Consider the following 26495-nt stretch of genomic DNA (forward strand, 5'->3'; position numbering starts at 1 on the left):
GCAAGGGTTTCTCAAAAATTAGTTATGTCAAATGAATCTCATTTCTTCTTCTTTTTTTTCGTTGGAGTTACAAGCTTGTTGGATCAGGGGAATGCTGTGGGCATAGTGTATCTTGATTTCACTAAGGCCTTTTGACAAAGCCCCCCCAATATGTTTTTCTCACATCCCAGATTGCAATGCCACCGTCCAACTAAATGTCTCTGACTCATGCCACATATCAGCACCATTATTGAGGGAGTATGTGACAGCTCAGCACAGTGCTGGGTGATTTGGATTCTACCTGAAACTTTATTTTGAAACTGGATGTCTAGCTGAAACTTTAGCAAAGGTGGCAGGTGAGGCCCTTCCTCTTACAGTCTCTCACCCTGTCGCCACAGAAGCAGACAGCATTATTCTAATCGGATCAATCTCGTACATGACATTACAAGATATTTCCTCATACTGGGAGAGGCGCATGCCAGCTAGGAGATGGCATGGAGAAAACTGTGATTCAGAGTGTGACTCTTCTCTGACTGAACATGCAGGGTTTCTCTTGCCAGCTATAGCACATAGAACATGGCACTCATAGGGAGCTTTCTCCTGCCACCCTTGACATCAGGAGTGTGTGCCATAGAACCATAGAACCATAGAGTTGGAAGAGACCACAAGGGCCATCAAGTCCAACCCCCTGCCAAGCAGGAAACACCATCAGAGCACTCCTGACATATGGTTGTCAAGCCTCTGCTTAAAGACCTCCAAAGAAGGAGACTCCACCACACTCCTTGGCAGCAAATTCCACTGTCGAACATCTCTTACTGTCAGGAAGTTCTTCCTAATGTTTAGGTGGAATCTTCTTTCTTGTAGTTTGGATCCATTGCTCCGTGTCTGCTTCTCTGGAGCAGCAGAAAACAACCTTTCTCCCTCCTCTATGTGACATCCTTTTATATATTTGAACATGGCTATCATATCACCCCTTAACCTCCTCTTCTCCAGGCTAAACATGCCCAGCTCCCTTAGCCGTTCCTCATAAGGCATTGTTTCCAGGCCTTTGACCATTTTGGTTGCCCTCCTCTGGACAACTGGACAGTTTGTCGGTGTCCTTCTTGAACTGTGATGCCCAGAACTGGACACAGTACTCCAGGTGAGGTCTGACCAGAGCAGAATACAGTGGCACTATTACTTCCCTTGATCTAGATGCTATACTCCTATTGATGCAGCCCAGAATTGCATTGGCTTTTTTAGCTGCCGCGTCACACTGTTGGTGCCCCCCCCACACCTTTTTACCAGTAGAACTGTATCACTAGCCCTCTGCTGCCACTACCCTTGGTCAAGGCAGCTTCCAGCATCTCAGGCATTAGGAAAACTAACCTGTGAATTTTTGGAAGTACAGTGGTACCTTGGATTAAGAACTTAATTCATTCTGGAGGTCCATTCTTAACCGGAAACTGTTCTTAACCTGAGGTACCACTTTAGCTAATGGGGCCTCCCGCTGCCGCGCACAATTTCTGTTCTCATCCTGAAGCAAAGTTCTTAACCTGAGGTACTATTTCTGGGTTAGCGGAGTCTGTAACCTGAAGCATCTATAACCTGAAGCATCTGTAACCCAAGGTACCACTGTATAGAACTGGGCATCTGTAGTAGAACTGTGAAAAGATTAATTTTTCGCTGTGAAAATTAAGGCATCCTGGTTGTCTCAGATTTCCCCATTCTGTGGGATAATTTCTTCCCTCCGAGGCTGTCAGAAGACATTAAACCATATGTTAAGAGTGCCACCCAGGCCAGGTTCTCCTTCCCAACAGAGAAAGAAAGATTTGGACAATTAAGAATTTAATGTAATAGTCATATTTTAAATCCTTTGGGCAATTCCACAAGGCCTTGCATTTGATGTATATGGTTCCTTGGGCTTCATTTTCCGTGGTATAACACTCCTTTATCAAGGGAGCATTATTTATGTGCTGTAATATTCATTTGGTTCTAGCTTGTTAAAGGAAATGACTTTATTAGCACAGGCATTTGAACTGAAACACGGGCCTGGAGTCTGGGCTGTAATTTAATCCGTTTCTCCTCTGCTAATTTGTGTAATCTGAGTGGGTACAAGTACAATTCAGTTTTGTCAAAGAGAATACAATGTTTGCATGGACACCTTCAATGTCGCTTGGAGACCTTCGGGTGACAGGCAACTAATAAGTCAAAGAAAAGAAAAGAAAAGAAATCATATCCCCTTTCTTTCCCCTTCAAAAAAAACCCTTATTTGAATATGTCATTTATTTGTTTGTTTATTTCATGTACCACCATCACCAGTAGGCCCCATAACAGATTACATCAATAAAAATATAAAGCAATAGAATAAAAAAGCAAATGGAACAAAAGCAATTCCGTAACTCTTATTGCACAGAAAGTGGGGAAAAATAGCATTAAATTGTCCATCAATTCCATGAAAACCCAATTGTAAAAAGCTGAGAATTCTTCACCCCACATATTCTCCAAAGGTGTGTCTTGACCTGTTTCCTAAAAGTTTGATGAAGAGGCCAGGCACTCCTTGGAAAAACGCCCGGGAAGGCCGCCAACTTCCCAAGACACCAGGGCGTCTCTCCGGTGGACACACTCTGGCTATAAATCTCCCTCAGTCCAGAGAGACTGGTAATAAGCGACCCCTCCCTTCTGAGAGGAGCACACTTGTCTTCTGGCATCTCATTGCAGAAGAAAGAGTCAATCAGTAGCTCTAAACTACTTTATTTTACTATCTACATACAGAGACCTCATCAGCATGTCTGTGCTCTCTCAGCACCAGTACAGAACAGCATCACAAACAGAAGTGAAACTAACTTCCAACAGTACTGAGACTTCCTGTCTCACGCTCTCTCAGACACTCACATTGATATACACACAAAACATAGTGCTACTACTGGAGCAGCATGGGTGGATAAAAATCCAAACAGGAGTAACAGCATTAAATTGTCCATCAATTCATGAAACCCCAATTGTAAAAAGCTGAGAATTCTTCACCCCACGTATTCTCCAAAGGTGTGTCTTGACCCGTTTCCTAAAAGTTTGATGAAGAGGCCAGGCACATCTTGGTGAGGAGAGAATTCCATAGATATGGAGCCACCTTGTATCGGACAACCTCATGCTCAGTTGCCTCCTTCCCCCTCTACAATGTGTATTATAATTCTTCTTATCATTATTATACTGAGTGTCAACACACTTTCAGAAGTGGCCAGTCCGGCATTTCTTCTGGTTGGTTGGTTTACCCCATGTCAACCTCCTCTCTGCCCCAGATAGAAACAGCGACACACCTGCTGGGAAGTTAACGGAGTGCTTCCACCCTGCCCGGTGGCCACTTCTCCATGTTTCTTCCTTCTGCAGAATCTAATGGATGGCCTCTATGTCATACATCGTAAACAGAAAGAAAATCAAGTGCCACCAAACTCAGAGAGGTGATTATGAACAAACTGAGATCTGAACTTCCAAATAATGCAAACCGACTTAACATAAAGCTGGTAGTGTGGGAGTGTTTTACTAATACGAACAATTATAAGCAGGCAAAATATTTAAAAAAGAATCCACTTGGCTCAATAAATACAAAATGAAATAGAACCAAACCTGTTCTGACCCTGCGGTCTTCCTTGGATACCAATTTTTGATCCCAACTTGTACACAATCAGCTTTATTTCAGAAATTGCAGCACTGAAATCTTTTCTGATCTAGCAGTCTTAAATCCAACAGCAAGACAATACTCAGGGAGACAGATTACCATTATTATGAGTGGCAATGTGGGTCCCAGTCCTTATTACGCAAAGCTGATAAAGCGCTTAGTTAACTTGTTACGGTGAATGCTAGGATTTACTGCTGATGAAACAGCCGTTGCCTCTTTGAAATGAAACATATACGGCAATCAGCTAATTGAGAAGCCCAGCAAAACTAGACTAGCTACTTTCCAAGTGCAGTTCCAGATATTTCGTAACAAAAAATTCAAGTGGTGAAATTTCCAGACTCGGCGTTTGGGCCTACCATTCAGGCCCTTGACCTTTTCCCTACCTAGAGTGACATTGTGAGGCTGTTCACATGACTCCACATGAGTTTGTTGTGTGTGAATGGGGAAGGCTGGGATTGCAACATCAAACCCTGCCATGGGCACATCAACATCATCATCACTTTTAATTTGTATGCTGTCTTTCTATCTCACAATACTCAAGGCGGTTTACAAGCTGAAGAAACAAAAAATGTACGTGTAATGGTTCTAGGGGTTGCTCGTGCGTAAGCAGTTGCCTATCTCCCCGGCTGGGTGCAAAGACCTGGCTGGGTTGCCAAAGTGAACCTTTTCTGTCCGGACAGCCACTCACTCGTGGCTGTCTCAATCGCTGGCAGCATCTGTCAGTGGGCGTTTCTTAAACTCCTTCCAGCAAAGAAGCTCTTTGACGCCTAGTCTCCTCCTACCCTCTCTGCGCGAAAGCCTTCTGCGCAAGGAGGGCGTAGGCAACGGAGGACCCCTACTCTCCCCGCTGGTCCCAGGCAAGGAGTCATGGGACCGCCTCGCCGCTTCCCCCATCTGCCCCCCTTCTCCACTGGTGCTACGCTGATTCTCTTCCCCAGAAGATGGGCTGTTCTTCCCGATCCCTGGACGCTCTCTGGAATCCCTCTGGCTTTTGCTCTCTCTCTCTCCGGCACTGATGGCAGTTCCCTGACAGTACGTCTTATAACTAATGCAATACAAAAATGTGATAATAAAATATAGCTTTAAAATAAGCATCAAATTGTTACATCTTTCGTTTGGACCATTTGGCAAGGCCTCACTGTCATTTCCTTAGGATTTTCCCAGAGTTTCCCCCTGAAGTTCTGATGGGGTTGTGCTGATGAGAGGGGAATACCTGTTTGGACCAATGCAGATATAAAATATTATGTTCGCCGTGAATTAAATAGATCAATCAGCAATGTCATACATTCTTTAATCTCCCTATTATATTTTTTTCCTGACTTCTTTCCAAAATCAAAAGCAACCCAACGAAACATGGTTGGATCAGGCCAAGGGTTTTTATGCTTTTTTATTTTATTTTTAATAATGGGCATCGAAGAGAAGAAGTGGTTTAAGAGATTGTGGGAGGGAGGGATGGAGGGAAGCAGTCGTTTCCAGAATTAAGAAACACTACTTAATTCTTCTCATTGATAGGGCATTTCCACAATGAGTTTTGCTCTTTTTACGAGTTCTGGGAAAAGGATCCCTCCTCCTCCACTCCCACCTAATTAGTATCCAGAGAATATGGATTTAGAATGAAATTCCAACTTGCTCTAGTAACAAGTTTTGGAAATGAAACAGCAGAGCAGAGATCCAAGCTGGCGGGCAGGCCAGGCCAGAAATGCATTTTTGTGTCCTGCGTCTGGGTGATGCACCTGCGTCTATACATTACAGCCACCACAGTGGGGGGGGGGGAGGGGAAATCCCTGAATGCTGCTTCTCATTACATCCCTGGATCAAAATGTTCCTAGTAACGATGTGGTTGGAGGCCAGTTTTCTCTGCAGCACTGGTATGCCCCGATGTTTGCGAGATGCCGATTCAGAAACGCTCCGAGGAGTTCAGAGGCTAAGATAAACGTCTGGTTCTTTGGATTTATTATTGCGGCACCCCAAAATGACAATGAAAATAATTCGAGAGAAATAATGGAGAAGTTAGAAAATAATAGAAGTCGGGAACAGAAAGTCCTTCCATTCTGGCTTAGATCCCAGTCCCATGAAAGTGGTAAATCCAGTCCTTTTTTTCGGGGGGGGGGGATGCACTGATACGTATTCTCCTAAACATTATTTTGTGGATCTTTGTACTTTTGTCCATTTACTGTACCTTGGTTTACAAACTTAATCAGTTCTGGAATTCTGTTCTTAATCAGAAACTGTTCTTAAACCGAGGCGCGCTTTCCCTAATGAGGTCTCCCACCGCCGGTGCCCTTCCACTGTTCGGATTCTGTCCTTACACCAAGTAAAGTTTGCAAACCGGGACACTATTTCTGGTTTCGCAGAGTTCTTAAACTGAATCGTTCGTAAACAGGACTGTTCTTAAACTGAGGTACCACTGTATTTATTTTTCCCAATTTGAACTATATAGTGGTCATTTTCTTGAGTCAAAATGAGAGTATCCCTAAACATTTTTCTAGAAAAAAAGCACTGGGTCAATCTGTATCTGGCCTGCACCACTTCAGACTGAAGTGGGGGGTTCTCATAACTGAATACTCCACACACACAATGATCCCTTCACACAATAAACTGGAAGTCAGCAGAAAGATTCCAGTGCACCTTTCTCCTGGCATGCATGTTTTTAACATGCAGGGATTATATATTACAGTTGTACCTTGGATCCCAAACGCCTTGCAAGTCGAACATTTTGGCTCCCAGCCGCCACAAACCCGGAAGTGAGTGTTCTGGTTTGCGAACATTCTTTGGAACCCGAATGTCCGACAGGACTTCCACGGCTCCTGATTGGCTGCAGGAGCTTCCTGCAGCCGATTAGATGCCACACTTTGGTTTCCAAACATTTTGGAAGTCCAAGGTATGAATGTACTTGGAGAAGCATTCAGACGTGCATTCCACTTGCAGTCTGAAGTGGTGCAGCCCATTCATGGGTTTATCACCTGAATGTGAACTAGGCCTCTAAAGTAGGGTCATCACCTAAGGGGTGTTCGAATGAGCCCCCTCATGTAGTCAGCGAACAACCGGGGGTAGTGAGAATCTTCCTGCTTTCCATCTTTAGTCTTCCAACATTCAACTTAATTTGATGGCAGAGAAGGAGAATATCTCTATTCACTTTCTTCACACCGTTTATAATCTGGTATTTCGACTAAACATCAGGAAAAACTTTCTGAGAGTAGATTCAGGTAGGTAGCAGTCGAAATAAATAAATTAAAAAGGTGTCCACTGGCACCTTAGAGACCAACTAAGTTTGTTCTGGGTATAAGCTTTCGTGTGCATGCACACTTCTTTAGATACACTGAAACAGAAGGCACCAGACCCTTATGTATAGGTGGGAGGGTGGGGTGGGGATTTTTCTGAGAAGGGTAGTAGGAGATGGTTGATTGACTCAATGGGTATGGTAAACGACTGCAATTAGTCCTACAGGAAAAAGCAAGAGAAGTTGCTGAATTACAACTGATTACTATGATTCTGTAATATACCTCTGCCATGTCCCCTCTTACTTTTGTTTTTATAACCTAAAAAGCCTAATGTGGTAACTCTTTATGGTGGAGTTGCTCCAGCCCCTTGACATTTTTGCTGAATTCCTTTCTTAATGATCCCTAAAATCATTGTGTGTCTGTGTTTTGGCTTTGCTGTTTTTAGTTTTTCCATTTGTGTTTTATCAGTTTGGATTATTGTTGTTGTTACGTTTGCATTTATATTTGTAAGCTGCTTTGAGCAATTCCTTTGTGGAGGGGGAAAGCAGCATACAAATGATGATGATGATGATGATGATGATGAACTCGCACCATTGCACCTGATGTGTTTTGACTATACAGTCGTACCTCGTTTTGCGGCCAGGATCTGTTCCGGAGCCCCGGCCACTAGCCGAAAAGGACACAGGGCAAATCGCCGCATCTGCGCGCGTTCACAGAGTGGTTTGCACTTCTGCACATCCGCAAAGTGCAATTTAGCACTTTGCACATGGTACTTCTGGGTTTGCTGCAGACGTTCGCTGAAATGGGCACTAGACAAGGCGGACGTTTGCAGAGGTATTGTTGTTGTTGTTTAGTCGTTTAGTCGTGTCCGACTCTTCGTGACCCCATGGACCAGAGCACACCAGGCACTCCTGTCTTCCACTGCCTCCTGCAGTTTGGTCAAACTCATGCTGGTAGCTTTGAGAACACTGTCCAACCATCTCGTCCTCTGTCGTCCCCTTCTCCTTGTGCCCTCAATCTTGCCCAACATCAGGGTCTTCTCCAGGGAGTCTTCTCTTCTCATGAGGTGGCCAAAGTCTTGGAGCCTCAGCTTCAGGATCTGTCCTTCCAGTAAGCACTCAGGGCTGGTTTCCTTAAGAATGGATTGGTTTGATCTTCTTGCAGTCCATGGAACGCTCAAGAGTTTCTTCCAGCACCATAATTCAAAAGAATCAATTCTTCGGCGATCAGCCTTCTTTATGGTCCAGCTTTCACTTCCATACATCACTACTGGGAAAACAATAGCTTTTACTATACGGACCTTTGTTGGCAAGGTGATGCCTCTACTTTTTAAGATGCTGTCTAGGTTTGTCATTGCAGAGGTATTACTGTACCCAGTTTTGGCTTTAGGTGCAATCCCCAGAACGTAATGCCTGCATAAGTTGCGGACTTCCTGTATATTTCTATCAACTTGCCCTATGTTGCTTATAGCTTCTCTGTTAAGTTCTCTGTTTGCAAGGAGAAAGGGGCAACAAATAACTCTGTTCTAGGGAAATGGCAGGAGCTCCATGGCTATGGCAAACATTTTCTGTATATTGCACTGGGAGCTGTAAGTTCAAATCCCTGCACATCTGGAGCGGAGCATACCTGCCTCTATAAATATTCCATTTAGCACACTGGTATTCCATACTGCGCATAGCAATACCTCTCTCAAAACTTCCAATAATCAAATTACACTTAACTGCATTAAGCAGACATCGAAAACTAGGTGATTACATCAGCTACATAAACAAAAACACACAAGAATCTAATTTGACTCATTGTGCAGTAGAACAATTCCGAAGCATGTTTTTCTTAATCCTACAGAGTGGGGTTGTAGACTGCCAAAAGACAATTAACCCCGCTGGGGTTTAATTTTCCAGTCATTAAATCTGTGTATTGAATTTAGTCGAGTTCCAAATTCTTCTTTTGGGAGTAATTTACTTTCTTTGTGCTTTAAAAGGGGGAAAAAAAGAAAATAATAACTCTACCTCCATAGGAGACATGTTCCTATAGTCTGCGAGCGTTTTTTTACTCTACCTTTGCATTTCTGCCTCTATAATGATGAAGAGATAAACATATTAATAAGAAGACTACCTGTCTTGCAGCCCCTCATACTTTATCATTGACCCTGTTGTCATATGAATCTGTCCTGCTGTCCTGACTTAACTGCCTACGAATTGATAGTCTTGACATTTTAAACTTACCTATTTCCATCCTGGACTTTGGATATTTGTTTTTCCACATCCGCCTATAGTGGCTGATGCCCATTGGGGCTGGTGGAGTGGAAGGCGGGTAGACTGATCCAGTAAAAAAGGTAAAGGACCCCAGGCGGTTAAGTCCAGTCCAAGGAAACTATGGGGTTGCGGCGCTCATCTTGCTTTTCAGGCCAAGGGAGCCGGCATTTGTCCACAGACAGCTTTCCGGGTTATGTGGCCAGCAGGACTAAATCTCTTCTGGCACAATGGGACACCGTGATGGAAACTGGAGTGCACGGAAACGCCGTTTACCTTCCCACCGGAATGGTATCTCTTTATCTACTTGCAGTGGTATGCTTTCAAACTGCTAGGTTGGCAGGAGCTGGGGCAGAGCAACGGGAGTTCACCCTACTGTGGGGATTCGAACCGCCGACCTTCTGATCAGCAAATCCAAGAGGCTCAGTGGTTTACACCACAGTGCCACTTGCTAATCCAAAGCCAACTACAGGCAGGGAGCCAACTACTCCTATTCTGCACCCACTCATTGACCCTCTCCTAGTGGCAAAGGCAAGAATAGGTGTAAACAAACGGGACACAAGACAGCATTCTGGGATTTAAAATTGGCCGCAACTTTATTGATTTCAGATGTAGGTAGGCTTTGACTCAGGCACTGGGTGTATATCTATTATCAGCCTCCAGATGGAAGGCGGAAGCTTGAGTGTGCCTAGGATATGGACCACAACAAGATGGCGGTCAACGGAGGTGGCCCTTCTCCAACTGCTGCTGGAAGCTCTGTTTCCCATCTGCCCTAGGCTTGGCTTCTAGATAGAGACTGCCACTTAGGGGTACTCTGAGGTCACACCTATTTGAGGTTGGGTGATGCACCAATTCCCCCCAGTGAATTGGGCCATTTTTGCCTGTTTTTATGACTTTATAATCTGCATAGCGAAGATGATTTAGACATCGTCTGTTGATGTTGATTCCTTTTTTCTGACCATTCCTGCTTTTTAAATACACCTCTGAATACAGTCAAATAAATATTACATGCCCTCTCATTCACCGGGTTGCATCCAGTCTCATTCTTACTCAGAGTAGACCCTGTGACCTTAGCGGACATGACTTACAGTCATTAATTTCAGTGGATCTGCTCTGAGTAGTTTGATACAACCCTGTGTTTATCGTCAGAGACTCTCCTCCAGATAGTTCCCTCGCTTCTCACAATACAAGTCTACACTTGTTTACTCAGATGAAAGTCTCACTGTGTTCAGTGGGACCTGCTCCCCAGTAAGTGTGTTTAGGACTGCAGCCTCAGCTATGACACTCTGTCTGTGGAATGCACAACCCACGAAGGCTCATCTGGGGCCAACTTTAATGTCATTCTGACATGTTTGTTTGCCCAGGCTTTTAACCAGGAATATTAATTTACTGTTAGCTGCTTTTGCTGAAATTTTACATCCTTGCTCCACTCTCCTTGTTTATTTGTGAGTTTATACTGGTGTTTTCCTATTCTTAATTTGCACTGCTCTAATAGTTTGACTGAAGGGCACTTAGAATATTTTTAAAATAAATCCGTGCCATTGCATGTCACCTGACAGATGCAGGGCTATTTCTCAGACTGAATGGCAGCAAACCTGGCTCTTGCCTCTGGGTAAACAGCGCAAGCCTAACTTCCATGCATGTCAGCTGGTATCAAATGTCAAGCCGAGAGCAAACAGCAAATATTTGGAGATCATCAAAACTCAGATGAGGATTTTTTCAAGCCACATTTTTGAGACCAAATTCGTTTCAGCTGTACCACAGATCACTTGAGGACACAGTCTAAGATGCTAAATCAAGGATCTGTAGCCCTACAGCAGATTATTGATCTCCCTTGCAGCCTCTTTTTAACAAGTAATGCACTGAAGCTTTTCCAAAACCACCAGGAAGTGACACATTCTTAGTAAAGCTAAAGCCTAATGAAGATGTTTATTTGATACAATCCGGATTCGTGAGCACTGTGGTTTAAAACCCAATGAAATTAGTGGAAAGACTTCAAATGGGGCTTATTTCTTCCTGGTTCCCCACTCCCATAAAAAAATCCTCTTTGCTTTTTTTTAAAAAGATTGAGTCATAATAGTGCTTGACACTCTCTCTCTCTCTCTCTCTCTCTCTCTCTCTCTCTCTCACACACACACACACACACACACACACCATTTGCACTGGAACATCTACAGCGTTTGAACATGCTTCAAATCTAACAAGATAATGCATCCCAAGATGGAGTCTCACATTCGTGGATAACGCATGCGCATAATTTGAGCATGGAACGCTTGCCCTGCAACAGAATCGAGACAACAAGAGGATTTGATTTTGGCCCCCAGGCCTTCCTGGAAGTGTGGATTTGGGGAGAGATCAGTTCAACCCTTTGATCAACCACACCACTAAAAGACACTTAAATATACACGCGCATGGATAGTGGTGACAACATATCCTGTGCATTTTGAGAGATGATACTGCAATGATCATAGCTTCATGGATTCTGGAGTCTACTTCATACACTAAGCAGGCTCTCTGTCTTATTCGGCAGAGAAGCAGAAATGCACCCCATCTATAAACAAGGTACTCCGCAATGTGGGTGCAGTATATGTGTCAAGTCCTGATTCATATGATCTTTCACCCTCACATATATAAGACAGTGTGTAATCAGTCTTATGTAAAGGTAAAGGACCCCTGGATGGTTAAGTCTAATCAAAGGTGACTAAGGGATTGCGGCGCTCATCTCGCTTTCAGGCCGAGGGAGCCGGCGTTTGTCCACAGGCAGCTTTCCGGGTCATGTGGCCAGCAGGACTAAACCGCTTCTGGTGCAACAGAACACCGTGATGGAAACCAGAGCGCATAGAAATGCCATTTACTTTCCCACCACAGCGGTACCAATTTATCTACTTGTACTGGCATGCTTTCAAACTGCTAGTTGGCAGGAGCTGGGGCAGAGCAATGGGAGCTCACCCTGTTGTGCAGATTCGATCCCCCAACCTTCTGATCAGCAAGCCCAAGAGGCTCAGTGGTTTAGACCATCACCACCCACATCCCATCAGTCTTATGTATGGAGTGAATGTTAGCCTATTCCACCATGGTCACATGATACTTTGAATACACAGTAAGCTGCATGCATGCCCACTTCTCAGACACATCTGCAACTGGCAGATCGTATTAAAGCTATGGATTGGTCAGGTATGGTAGAAGCACTAGGAGCCAAGTCTTCTACTCTTGTTAAGTGAAGAGAGCAATACCTTCTGTCAACTGCTCCTTGGGTTGGAGGAGACATATAAAGTCTGTCCAAAGAATTGGACTATTCCTAACATAAGGAAGTACACATTCCACGGAGCTGGGTTTGAACCTCAGCCATGGCTTGTGAAGTGGTCCTTGAAGGCATCTCTCCAGGTCTAGAACAGAAGCCTCTTCCTCCTATAGTTTGCCAAACCCCAACCTTTAAATGTATGGTGTGTATAACATTTGAAGCTGCAATTTTGTGTTCGTGAAGCTGTTGCTTGCCTGAACCTTTGTGGAGAAGAGGAACTGTAAATAATATAAAGAAGACTTATAGAGGCTGCAAGAAGTGGTCTCCCCTCAATAGGATGAAAACGACATTTTCAAGCGAAAGCACGGGATTTCCTTTTCACCCAAAGTGGCGGAAGTGTTTGAAACAACAACAAGGGAGGGGAAAAACCCATTAGCTTGGCTGGCGATTAGAAGTTTTGTGCACAATTCTGCGACTTGAATCTCTCCGGATGAAACTTCTTCAGTGCCTAAGGAGATTAGAAGGGGGAAAGCAAGAAGCCCCTTTGAAGAAACCACAGAACTAGAGGGAGAGATGTGTATATTATGTGTGGCTTTGAAAACATGCCTTCAAAAAGATCCAGAGTTTCCATCTTGGAGAGCTCATCAGCCTTTGATCAAAAAGACTGATTTATTCACGGATGTTAAATGCTGCTTCCTTAAAAGGGGAAATCATTCATGAAGGTGGCCCAGCTCCAAAAAAAGGTTTAAAAAAGAAACGTATCAGAATCAAATTGGCCAGGATTGTCACAGAACTGTGATACTTCCTTTCATATTTACGATTCCCTGTCCCCCCCCCCCCCGCCCCAAGGTCTTCCTGCCTGTCATCATGGATCCAGCGTACCAAAGTCTCAGAGGTTTGGTTTTGCCAGGACTTAATCTCGGGCTTATTATGTACTTTGCAAGAAAGGGACCTTTATTGCATATGTATACCTAAGATTGTTGTAAAAGAGAGTCACAAATATCTGTTTGGCTATCTGTTAAGTCTCTGATTGTACCAAACATTGTGCATGACCAGTTATAGCCAACCATTGTTTTCATGAATCACTTAATTGGCACATATATATTTATTTATATATCAGTCTGCAGGCACAGAACAAGATGGGAATCAAGTGGTGGGTGGGCTTCTCAGCTTGGGAAAACAAGGCACTTAGAACTGCTTCCCAGGTTAAAATTTCAGAGCTCAGGAGTGTCAGATTGTCCAACAGCCATAAGAAAATGGAATCTGTGGCCGCTCTATAGCTTGTAACTTGCAGTGGCATAGTGGAGAGTGGGGCCCACAGGGGTGGTTGCCCCAGGAACAAAATTGTTAGGGGTGCAAAATTTTGACACCCAGTCAGGGGTGAATGGAGGCATCATGACACCCGGGGCAGGGCATTGCTACATAGGGTGCCCGTGCGGTGTCACTACTTACGGCACATGCGTACAGCACATGCACTGCTCGCGGTTGCAGCCACAAATGGAGGATCTTCCACATGCGGCTGCGGTGGTGCAATGGCTTCTTTTTGTCTTGCGAAGCAAGCCCATTGACAGCTTAGCGGATTAGCGCTATTAGCGGTTTAGTGGCTTTTAGCGATCAGCTGTTAAGCGGCTTATCAGCGGATCAGCTGATAAGCGGCTTAGCGGCTTAGAAAAAGGGGAGAAAGGAAAAAAAACCTGAAGGAACTCGCAAGACTTTTTCGTCTTGCGAAGCAAGCCCATAGGGAAATTCGTTTTGCGAAGCGCCTCCAAAACGGAAAACCCTTTCGTCTAGCGGGTTTTCCGTCTTGCGAGGCATTCGTCTTGCGGGGCACCACTGTACTTGTAGCAGTCCCAATGTGGAAGCACTAAATTCATACCAATGGCTACTGATGCGAGTAGCCATTAAGGGTGAAAGGGCCCTTGGTTATTTGCAATTTTGTTTAGGTTTTGGGTGTAAACTAGGCGACCAAAACCCACATTTAAATCCCCATTTTCCATAGATTTTCACAATACAGTGGTACCTCGGATTTCAAACAGCATAGTTCCCAAACAACTTGGAACTCGCACGCTGCAAACCCGGAAGTCAGTGTTTCGGTTTGTGAACTTTGCTTCGGAAGCTGAACATGTTCCTGAGCTTCCGTTTTCACTGTTGCACTGCTAATTTGCATCCCCCCCCCCCATTGTAATCAAAGCCTTCCATTTCCGATTGTAGTGTTCTGAGGTGATATTTGGAGCTTTTATTTGGTGCTTTTGTTTTTGCTATTTTTTGCGTTTTTGTTTGTGTGGCTTTTTTGTGACTGTGGCTTGTTCTTCGTTTTATGATTGATTGATTGATTGATTGATTGTGTGACTGTGGAAATGGATAAAAGCCCCCCATCCAAACAATGACTGTCATCAGTGCAGGTAAGAAAAAAATATATAATTTTCATTTTTATCATCTACAATACTGTCTTATTTATTTTATAGTATAGTACATTGATTATTGCTTTCATTTTATGGATCAATGGTCTCGTTAGATAGTAAAATTCATGTTAAATTGCTGTTTTAGGGGTTGTTTTTTAAAGTCTGGAACGGTTTAATCTGTTTTGCATTACTTTCTATGGGAAAGCACGCCTTGATTTTAGAATGCTTTGCTTTTGGAACAGACTTCTGGAACCTACTAAGTTTGAGAACCAAGGTACCACTGTATTGGTATGGATTTGGAAATCCTGAAGCAAAGTTCTTAACCCGAGGTACTGTTTCTGGGTTAGCGGAGTCTGTAACCTGAAGCGTCTGTAACCCGAGGTACCACTGTACAGTGGTACCTTGGGTTAAGTACTTAATTCGTTCTGGAGGTCCGTACTTAACCTGAAACTGTTCTTAACCTGAAGCACCACTTTGGCTAATGGGGCCTCCTGCTGCCGCCGTGCTGCCGGAGCACGATTTCTGTTCTCATCCTGAAGCAAAGTTTTTAACCTGAAGCACTATTTCTGGGTTAGTGGAGTCTGTAACCTGAAGCGTATGTAACCTGAAGAGTCTGTAACTTGAGGTACCACTGTACTTCTTTGACTTTAGTCAAGAGCAATCCAGTTTACATGGCTATAAATAACCCACACCTTGGTGGAGTGAACTAATAAGATAATAAATTTTGAGTAGATTACCAAATAGCTTCTGGAGACTGACAGTAGTTTCATCATTTTTGGGACTGAGCCTACACCCCTGGGGACTTTAATTTCCTTTCCTTTTTATTTCTCTTTTTTTATTACTGTTCCCCTTCATCCTCAAAACACAAACGTACCATAAAAGGAATTCCACGAGTAACTGAGCACAGTACAGAACAAAAAGAAGAGGAAGCACTGTAGCTGTTGGTGGATTATTATTGAAATTATTGGTTAAACTCCCATTTATCTAAGCTCACAAGGTCCTTCCCCTCCATTCGACTGCAAGTTCAATGCTCATTTTAATCTCTTTTATTGAAACTTAAGTTACAGCCTCAATTTTTGGTTTCTCTTTAGTTTCTGATTTTCCCAATCTTAAATTCAGCTCCCCACAATTCCACATCATTTTGTGATTTATTTATTCATTTAGGAAAGCCCTCGTGAAAATTCATGAGCGTTTTCGTGAAAACCTAATGTGCTCATTTTTGCATGCAAATTTGCCTAATATAATGCATCTCCCTAGATTATTTTCCCTAATAGCACACTTCCCCCTAGTACATGCATTTTTGTACCCATTAGTTTTTATTACAGTATATACCTTTTGTTAAATAAAAATAAATAAGTCACTTGACTGGAAAACCATTTTATGTTGTAAACCGCCCTGAGATCTACGGATGAAGGGTCGTATACAAATTTAGTAACTAACAATAACAACAACATTTCAAACTTTGGAGAAATGTGAATTTCAAAGGATGGCTGTATTTCAGAAAGTGCAAATCAAGTAGGTTCACCTTTCCGTGGAAACTGAACTGAATGGCGGTTGCATCCCATAGGACTTGGCAGGGCCATTTTTCACTTCCTGGATCCTGAAAGTCAAGGCATAATTAGTTTTTGATGATGTGTTGCTTATTTTTAAACATTTTCTCCAGAGTCACAGTAACTTGCCTTAACTCTACCAATGAAGTGTAAGTTACAAATCTGTCAATGGAAGTTCTGATAAACCCACTTGCAGTTCATTGAAAATCAGGAGAGCCAGTATAGATCAGATGGTGGCAAGTTGGACTTGAACCTGGGAGATTCAGGACTGTTGGAGGAGCTAATTAATCACATGGGCCAATTTCTGAGCAAGTATGTTTACGATTGGATTGTCACTGTGTCTCTCAGTGTTAGGCAAAACACCTTACGGTTGCATGCAGCTTTAATTAGAACAGCCTTCTGAGACTTGCAGGTGCCTTTCACTGATTAGAATTAAGTCCCATGTGCAATTAATACACCCGCTTGATAATCCTAGAGGCTATTCTGATTTAAAACTGAACAGTCCAGATCAGGTATCCCCAACCTGCGGCCCTCCAGATGTTTTGGCCTACAACTCCCATGATCCCTAGCTAGCAGGACCAGTGGTCAGGGATGATGGGAATTGTAGTCTCAAAACTTCTGGAGGGCCGAGGTTGAGGAAGCCTGCCTTACACCAATATGAAATTTGGATGCTTGGCTGCAGTGGATGGATTCACACTACAAACAAACTAGAACCTGTCATATTAAATCCTGGTGTGCTGTCCTCCATTCAGAGCTTGAGTTCTAGTCCCCCAAAGTTAAAGATGTGTATGCGAACACAGAGCAGGGGCCATTGAGACATTTAGCTACTGAAACATCTTACATTTTTCTTAGAACTGTATTGACGGTCGGCCAGAGGCTCAGAGGTTTGTATTCTTCTCTAGGCACTTTTGAAATTTCACTAGTCTTACTGAAATTTGTTTAGCTTTCCTTGGAATTTCTCAGATGTTTTGCCAAGTCAACAACTTTTGGATTTGCCTTGAAATGTTCCTTCAGGTGAAATTAAGCAGCTTGAAAGGAAGGCTTCAATTAATGAACTAATTGAGAAAGCACAATTGTTTCAGTGGGGGGCTTTTTTGGACATCACTAGGGGTCAGCAAACTTTTTCAGCAGTGGGCCGGTCCACTGTCCCTCAGACCTTGTAGGGGGCTGGTCTATATTTTTTTTGGGGGGGGGGATGAACGAATTCCTGTGCTCCACAAATAACCCAGAGATGCATTTTTAATAAAAGGACACATTCTACTTATGTAAAAACACGCTGATTGCCGAACCGTCCATGGGCCAGTTTGAGAAGGCGATTGGGCTGGACCCTGGGCCTTAGTTTGCCTACCCATGACCTATAGCAATGGACCAAGCTAAGGAGAGGGCATTCAAGCTACTAAATGCTCACCCTGACCCCACCAAGGCACCCTTTCTGTTGTAAAATCCTCACCTTTTTTTTTAATGCTCTCAGTCAATAGAGGTCTCAGTCTATTGCTTGACGTTTTAAATGCCTGCATAATCTCATCTTCCACCGCTGCATTTTTGGTGACATACTTAACAAAGAGTGAAACAGCCAGGATTCAGATTCCGTATCTAAGAAGATATTCAAATTGGATGCAGGTGTGGTTGCTTTACAATGTACATGGTCCTTATCACACTTACGTTCTGAACAAGAGCTTGTAGGTGTGGTGAGGTCAGCACTGTGTTATGTAGGTCATCCCAAACTCAGGCTGATGAAACTGCTACATCACACCAATGGCCACGTTTCCCAGGGGACCTTTTCATTTGGTGTAAATATGTTTATAGAGAGAGAGAGATAACTTTTTGAGAGGAGTGAGGACATTTTGTATGAAACATTCAACAGTTACTGCAAATTAAGAGCTTAAGAAGAGGCCAAAGACCCATCTCGTCCAGCTTCTTCTTCTTTGGCGATCACTTGTAGCCGAGTAAACACGATTTTAACAGTGAGTCCGTAAGTGACTGTGGAAGCCAATTCTGGATCCACACGTCCTTCCACAGTGGGGACATTGGTTTCCGGGCGGGAGTTGATCATGGTGTGGATTTGCCAAGCGTGTCTTCCTCTTAGCACATTTCTCCCTTGTGTCCTGAGTTTGAGTGTCTTCAAAGCCCATGACACCTTTGGTAAAGGCTGTTCTCCAATTGGAGCACTCGCAGTCCAGTGTTTCCCAATTGTTGTTGTTTATACTGCATTTTTTTAAAAATTGCCTTGTGACAGTCTTTAAACCTCTTTTGTTGATCATTACACTTTCCATTTTTAAGTTCGGAATAGTGTAGTTGCTTTGGAAGACAATAATCAGGCACCTGCACAACATGACCAGTCCAACAAAGTGGATGTTGAAAAATCATTGCTTTGACACTGGTGATCTTTGCTTCTTCCAGCACACAGGTATTAGTTCACCTGTCTTCCCAAGTGATGTGTAAAAATTTCATGCACCAGCGTCCCCTCTACTTGCTCATCAAGACACCCCCCTCTTCTGCTTCCAGCACTTCCTTGAAATAAACCACACCTGCAGAACACCTCCTAGACCATCACAGCCAGTGCCGGATTTACGTATAAGCTAAACAAGCTATAGCTTAGGGCCCCACTCTCTTGGAGCCCCCCCCCCAAAATTAAAGAAAAACAACCTGGATGTATATTTCCAAAATATAAGATAAAAAACAAATAAAATAAAACCTACATACAGCAACAGTGTTTTGTGTTGTGTAGGCTCCTATGATGTAAGTAATGGGCCCAGCCTGCTAGGCTGCTCCCTAAAATATCACTGGTTTGCTCATTTCTATATATAGGGTGCTTACATTCTGCATGTGCAAATGACTTTAGATACCTATTAGGTCCATAAATTCCATATAGCATATATTCAACACAAAAAACAGCGACTATTTGTTGTTGACAAAGGACAGCTGGACATATAAAGGGTCCCATTACCTTCAGTAGCTTAGGGCCTCATCAAACCTAAATCTGGCCCTTACCACAGCCAGTCTTTTCCCACCCCACCATACATCCCTCTTTCTACTGCTAACTTTCCCTCCCAGCAACATTTCTTCCCTCCGATGTGCACCTTTATCACATGCAATGTGTGTTTTTCTCTGTAGTGACAGGTGACGGGCGTTGGGTTATTTTTCTTGTGGTGTTTCAATTGCACAAAAGGCTGTGCCTCTCATGCATGCACACGCACACACACACAAACACACCCATTGTCTATGGTTAGTCCTCAGGCGCCATAAAAATAGTAATTATCGTCATCTAGATCTTGTTTTGTTTGTTAATTTTATTTTTCTTAGGGATATTGAAGGTTGGCACAGCCCAAGGCAAGGTGTTTGGCTGCACCTTCTCCTCTCTTCCTTCTCTTGAGGAGACTTTGTGGCTGGGCTACCAGTGTTTTCTGCAGTCCAGGGATTGATTACTGGTTCTGAGGCAGCCGTGGGTAATTGCCTCTCTCATTTTAGTGTGCGGCTTGGCTAACTCGATTGAGTCATTTGGGGCAATCTGTCTGCAGATATGTTTGACAGGCGCTGCTTCCTTGCAGCACAGCATAATCTATATGATGAGGATTTAGGGCAGGGCCTGAGCTTTCTGGCAGGACACGGGAAAAGTCTCCTTCTCTGTGTGCTTTTATTTGTATGATTACCTCTGTGTGCTTATATGAATGTATGGCATATGGGTCAGAAATGTGTAAACCTTTCCCAACCTGGTGCCCTCCAGTCTATTTTAAACTACAACTCTCATCATCCCTTCGTTGGGTGGCCAACCGTGCAAGGTTGAAGTTGTGCAAATCAATTGTACGCAATTGATAAGGAAAGTCCCCTTCAGCTCATCGAGAGTTGAGATGTTATATTTTCCACTGTGCTCTACCTGTATTTTAATGGGATTGCCATTTTCAGATTTTGATCAGGCCCATTTCTTTAAAAAATGAATAAATAGCAAAGGTCATCTTTAAATTTCACTTCTCTTCCCTATCTTGTTTCAGTAGCTTATCCGTCAGTGCGATAAAAACCAATCTGAGCCTGCGGGTTTGTGCGCAGAATAGTTTTGCAGTGTTTACCATGTGTAAATTAAACACTAACCAGCTGTCCTCATGTTACTCATGCTGGAGGCCAGCTGCAGTTAAGATCCGTGCTTACCTCTCTGCCTCCAGCCCCAGCTCGGGAGGAGGCTATAACCTGGGGACAAATTGCACTGTATACATAAGCCTTAGGCCTGCGGCTTTGAAATGCAACGAGGGATACGCACAACTCCAAATAACATCAAAAGAAGCTGTGTGTGCTTTCGCTGAAAACCAGTGTTCCATCTACCCCACCCCTGTTCTTTCTGGGTTTTGGGGGGTGAAAGCGGAACCCAAACTGGAGAGGGAGGCTCCATGCTGTGGCTTCAGGGATATCGGGACTCCGTGGAGAGAGATGGCAAGATCAAAAAGGAACAATGCTGACAGGAGCTGTACAAAAGCCTTTGATCTGAAAGCTGCTCCAGCACGCCACTCAATATGTTAAATAAAATCAAGGCTGAAAGCCAATCTCTATAGCACCCCACTGGACACCTCCCACCTTTTTAATAAGAAGATATTGCCATTAATCTTCCCCCCCCCCTCTGTTTACATGGCAGGGTTCTCTGGAGGAAGACACACCTGGCAGTGTGCGTCTGCGAATCCTCACTTTGCTGGCGCCGGTGCAGGATTTGGCCATCTCCGAGTATTACCATTTCCTTGGGTTATTAAAATCCAATGGAAAGCTGATGTAAGAGCGTTGTAGTGTGACACATGACTTGACTGATTAAGATCTGTCACGTAGGGTGTATCTGTTGACTAAGTATGCAGCCAAGGCTTGTTAATTTGAGGGTTTATGAAACCGCACAGCAAAGGGTAGTCAAATCCAAGAATCTCTTTCGAGCGAGCCCATTTGGATAACAGCATAATGAGCAATTAAAACTAAGAAGGTAAATGCTGCTTTCAAAAAAACAGTGTAAATGAATTGGGTAGCCAAGCCGTCTTATCTGAAGCCGCGAGTATGTTGTTGGTTTGGCTCTATCCAAAGACTCCAAAACCACCCAATTAATCAGCACAAGTCAGGGATCTCCCAAAGGCCCAAGTATTTGAACGGTTTGATCTAACAGCATTTCTAAAGGATTTGGAATTCCAACTCTGCAGCCTCCTGAGTCTTTCTCTGTTGCCTGTTTGAAGGCTGCCCAGGCACTGTGAGACAGCAGAGGAGCTTACCCCGTGATAGTCAGAAATACCAGACCCACGTTGGCATCGCTGCAGATCAGCTCGTGGCGACACGGCAAACAAGAGGAGGTGCTTAGCAGAGTAAAAGTGCAAAAGAGGGTGACCGTAAACAAGGGCACCTCACCACACTGACGGGGCTCTTAGCCCTTTTATAAAGGTAAAGGGACCCCTGACCATTAGGTCCAGTCGTGACCGACTCTGGGGTTGCGGCGCTCATCTCGCTTTATTGGCCGAGGAAGACGGCGTACAGCTTCCGGGTCATGTGGCCAGCATGACTAAGCCGCTTCTGGCGAACCAGAGCAGCGCACGGAAACGCCGTTTACCTTCCCGCCGGAGCGGTACCTATTTATCTACTTGCACTGGTGTGCTTTCGAACTGCTAGGTTGACAGGAGCTGGGACCGAGCAACGGGAGCTCACCCTGTCGCGGGGATTCGAACGGCCGACCTTCTGATCAGCAAGTCCTAGGCTCTGTGGTTTAACCTGCGTCCCTCTAGATGTAATATGTGTATATAAATGAATGAGGTGGTACCTGCCGTTTTAAACAGCAGAACGCTGTCGAGATGGCTATGGCTGATCTGCCCCGTGGCGCACTGCGTTATTTAAATCCTGCTCCCTTTTCTGTCTCTCTCAATCTCTTTCACCAAGCCAAGAAGAGTTCCTCCACTTCGGTTCTCCGAGTTTCTCTCCCCACCCACACAAATGCATCCAGATAAAACTATTCCCTATAGCAGAATGGGAATCCAGTCAAAAGCTAATTACAAACAATGATGGCTCAACAGCTTTTTTCACTTTGTGGTTCCACGAGTTTATGATGTCAGTCATCCGGCTCGACTTCCCGCCTCCCATCATTGAAACTACTGCCTTCTCTCAAGCGAGTGGTGAAAGAACAGGGTGGTGACAGCAGACAGAAAGGAGGGCAACGGAGATGAGAAACGTGAAGCAGACCCATCGGGCTTTCTGATATCTGACTGCTATTATATAATCATTTTTGCTGGCACCATTCCTGGCTTTGCCAAATAGCACAAGGAGGAGCATTGCACAGAGGTTGGGTTCAGCCCATCAGTTTTTCAGGGCAGATATTCCTGCTTACTTCAGAGGGATGTAAGGGCATACACACCAGGTAATGCACATCTTCAGAATTCAGAGGAGCATTTTACGCCATGAAAGCAGTTTGCAATACTGGGTTTCGGTATCTGTTTAGCAACACCGAGCATACCTTGTTGAAATAACAGCAGCTGTCCAATGTTTACAATAGTGCATATAGTGCAAGTTTTTAATTTTCTTGTCTTGCTTGTGAAAAAGCAAGATGGCCTTGCAGCTGTCCATTATTTTTCCAAGTCTGAGCAACTTTTAAAGGGCTGTTGTCTCATTGGGAAGGATTCAGAAGGGTGGTGTATGAAAAGGATGGGCAAAAACAGTTTTTAGAAGACTTCTTTCTGTGAGGGAAGGCTGCAGGAACTGGGTATTTTTCAGCTTGCAGAAAAGAGGAGCAGGAGGAGATGGGGAAAACTGCTGCTCTCACGTACTAGAAAACACTGAAAAGAAAACAGAAGTACTTGCCATATAGCAGATGAATCAATGGGTTTAGTTATCAGACTACAAATATGGGCTAAAAGAAAACATTCTGGCCAGGTTCCAGGGTTGTTGTCAGGAGGTGGGTACCCCAAGTCTTTGGCACTGAAAAATTCAGTGCTGGTGAGACTCCAACATCTTAATTTGCAGCTCTGTATGCAAACTACAATGTGCACATTTTACATAAACGTTTGCCCCAAGCTGCTAAAAAGTCCCATGCAATGCCCCTGCCAGAATCTCAAAATCAGGCATGCACTGGGATTTTCCAGGGCTCCCTTTCCTGCCACAGCTTCTTGTGCCCCTCCGAAAGCTACGGGGTGTTGAGAGGCCTTCGAGAGTAGCATCCAGCTGAGAGCCAGCGGTTGCAGCTGGAACACAAAACCAACACAACTGCTGCTACTTGCTCTGTGTCACCGAATGCCACTGCTGGGGAGGTGGGCCTGCTCCTGCCAACCTAGAAGTTTGAAAGCACATCAAAGTGCAAGTAGATAAATAGGTACCGCTCTGGCGGGAAGGTAAACCGCGTTTCTGTGTGCTGCTCTGGTTCGCCAGAAGCGGCTTAGTCATGCTGGCCACATGACCCGGAAGCTGTACGCCGGCTTCCTTGGCCAATAAAGAGAGATGAGCGCCACAACCCCAGAGTCGGTCACGACTGGACCTAATGGTCAGGGTTCCCTTTACCTTATTACATCTAAAGACCAACCTTCTGAGGAGTTCAGGGCATGGTATATATGGGATATTCCAGGGCCTGCTCACCCCACATTCAACAAAGGATCCATTATGCCCCACTGGCTCTCTGTTTGTATAAGCTACCTGGAACATTCCTAATTTGTAATTTTGGTCTATTCGCTGTAGTGTTACATTGCCAAGAGGCTTACGTTTTAATGGCAGATAGCTTTAATCTACCAATTTACTAATTTGGCAATTAGTTTTAATTTGGCAAAGCCATTATGGTGTTTCGGTAGTCTTTCATTCTAGAAATGGTTCTAACAATTACTTAAACAAACAAACGAACAAACAAACATGGTGTTTGCAGCAGTAGAATTGCCCGCTGATCCAGACGTCTGAATAAGCAGATCAGCCTATTCCAGCAACTTACTATTTCAGGTATGTAGACTATGCAGCATTGAGCAATGCCCACTGGCCAGCTGCAAGGGTAATGCTTCTTTTATTGTGAAGGGAAATGGCTGAGGCTGTTGCAGGCTGTAGAACTGCATGCTGACCCAGATGTCTGAATAAGCAGGTCAGCCTATTTCAGCAACGTTGCTGAGTCTCCTTCCCTCAGTTATTCCTGCGCTGTTATTTGCATGTGTGTACTGCACATGTGTGCAAAGAGCATCTCACTTGGTGAGGTGGTCACATAACAAGGAACCATAAACACACCAAGAGGAAAAAAGAAATTAAATTAATTTTTTTTTTAATATAATTTTTATTAAGTTTATAATATACAAAATCCAAATTCCAAATACATGTTTCCATAGATCTAGTGGACTCCCCCCATCTTCCGAGCACTGCGTTCTCTGTAAATCCAAAACCTCAGCAATTTGTTAACTTATTTTAAACATAATAATATATCTTCCATTTTATCGTGATATCTGGTCTCTAGACATTTCAATCCAAATCCATTGATTTTTAGTTTCAACACAATAAAATTATTTCATTACACCACTTCTGTCTTGTTGTGCCTTATTTTCCAATTCAAAAATTTACCGATACTGAAGCTATAAATTCCTAAAAAGGAGCATTTTTTAACATTCATACAACTTATAATGCTTTTTCAAATAGTCCTTAAACTTTTCCCAAACTTCCTCCGTTTCTTCTTCTCCCGAGTCTCGAATTCTGCCAGTCATTTCAGCCAGTTCCATATAGTCCATCAGCTGCGTCTGCCATTCTTCCAATGTGGGTAGATTTTGTGTCTTCCAGTGCTTTGCCATCAAGATCCTTGCTGCTGTAGTAGCGTACATAAAGAAAATTCTATCTTTCTTAGCCACCCTCTGGTCTACCATGCCCAGGAGGAAGGCCTCCGGTTTCTTGGGTAAGGTAAATCTGAGCACCTTTTTTAGTTCATTATGTATCATCTCCCAGAAGGCCTTCACCTTCGGGCAGGTCCACCAGAGGTGTAAAAATGTCCCTTCCTCCTCTTTACATTTCCAACATTTGTTATCAGACAGGTGATATATCTTTGCAAGCTTGACTGGGGTCATGTACCACCGGTATATCATTTTCATAATATTTTCCTTCAAGGCACTACATGCCGTGAATTTCATCCCGGTGTTCCATAACCTTTCCCAGTCTTCAAACATAATGTTGTGCCCCAAATCCTGCGCCCACTTTATCATGGAGGATTTAACAATCTCATCCTGTGTATTCCATTTAAGCAGCAAGTTGTACATTCTCGAAATTAACTTAGATTTTGGCTCAAGCAACTCTGTCTCTAGTTTCGATTTTTCCTCCTGGAAACCCACTTTTTTGTCCGCTTTAAAAACTTCCTGGATTTGAGCATAATGCAACCAATCTCGCACCTTGTTTTTTAACTTTTCCATACTCTGCAACCTCCATTTATCTCCAATTTTTTCAATTATTTCCCAATATTTAGGCCAGTGGGCCTCCATATTGAGTCTTTTACGTGCTTTGGCCTCCATCGGTGAGAGCCACCTCGGAGTTTTACTCTCCAATAAGTCTTTATATTTTGACCAGACCATAAAAATTGCCCTTCTGACAATATGGTTTTTGAACGATTTATGAACTTTAACCTTGTCGTACCACAAATATGCATGCCACCCAAAAGCATTATCAAATCCCTCCAGGTCGAGGACATCGGTGTTTTCCAACAAAATCCAATCCTTCAACCAGCAGAGGGCTGCAGCTTCATAATATAACTTCAAGTCCGGCAGGGCAAACCCCCCTCTTTCTTTCGCATCTGTTAGTATTTTAAACTTTATTCGGGGCTTTTTGCCCTGCCAGACAAATTTAGATATATCCCTCTGCCATTTTCCAAAACATTCCACCTTATCCACGATCTGGAGGGCCTGAAACAAAAATAGCATTTTCGGCAATACATTCATCTTTATAGCAGCTATTCTGCCCAACAAGGAAAGTTTCAGTCTTGACCATGTTTCCAAGTCTCTTTTGATCTCTGACCAACATTTCTCATAATTGTCCTTAAACAAATTCAAATTTTTGGAGGTCAGGTGCACCCCTAAGTACTTTACTTTTTTAACCACATTTAGTTCTGTTTCTTTTCTGAACTCCTCTATTTCAGTAGTTGTCAAGTTTTTTGCTAAAACTTTAGTTTTTTGTTTATTCAGCTTGAATCCCGCCACCCGACCAAAGTCAGAAATTAATTCTAACGCTCTTTTAGTACTAGAGGCTGGCTCCTGTA

General features: G+C 43.7%; 1 protein-coding gene across 3 annotated transcripts in view; it reads left to right on the forward strand.

The window, feature by feature from the left end:
• The window catches only part of CFAP299 (cilia and flagella associated protein 299), a 351971-nt gene that overhangs the window by 309033 nt on the left and 16443 nt on the right, over window positions 1–26495 (forward strand). Inside the window, exon 5 of one of the 3 annotated variants that reach the window (XM_081925441.1) lies at window positions 20922–21051. The exons of the other annotated variants lie outside the window; for them this stretch is intronic. Within the exon in view, the coding sequence (XP_081781567.1) occupies window positions 20922–21033 (112 nt within the window). The 3' untranslated portion in view covers window positions 21034–21051. Of the gene's footprint in view, window positions 1–20921; window positions 21052–26495 lie in introns of those variants that run through there. 3 annotated transcript variants of the gene reach the window in all.

This window comes from Podarcis melisellensis (genome assembly GCF_964234715.1).
Source record: "Podarcis melisellensis genome assembly, chromosome: 9".
NCBI lineage: Eukaryota > Metazoa > Chordata > Lepidosauria > Squamata > Lacertidae > Podarcis > Podarcis melisellensis.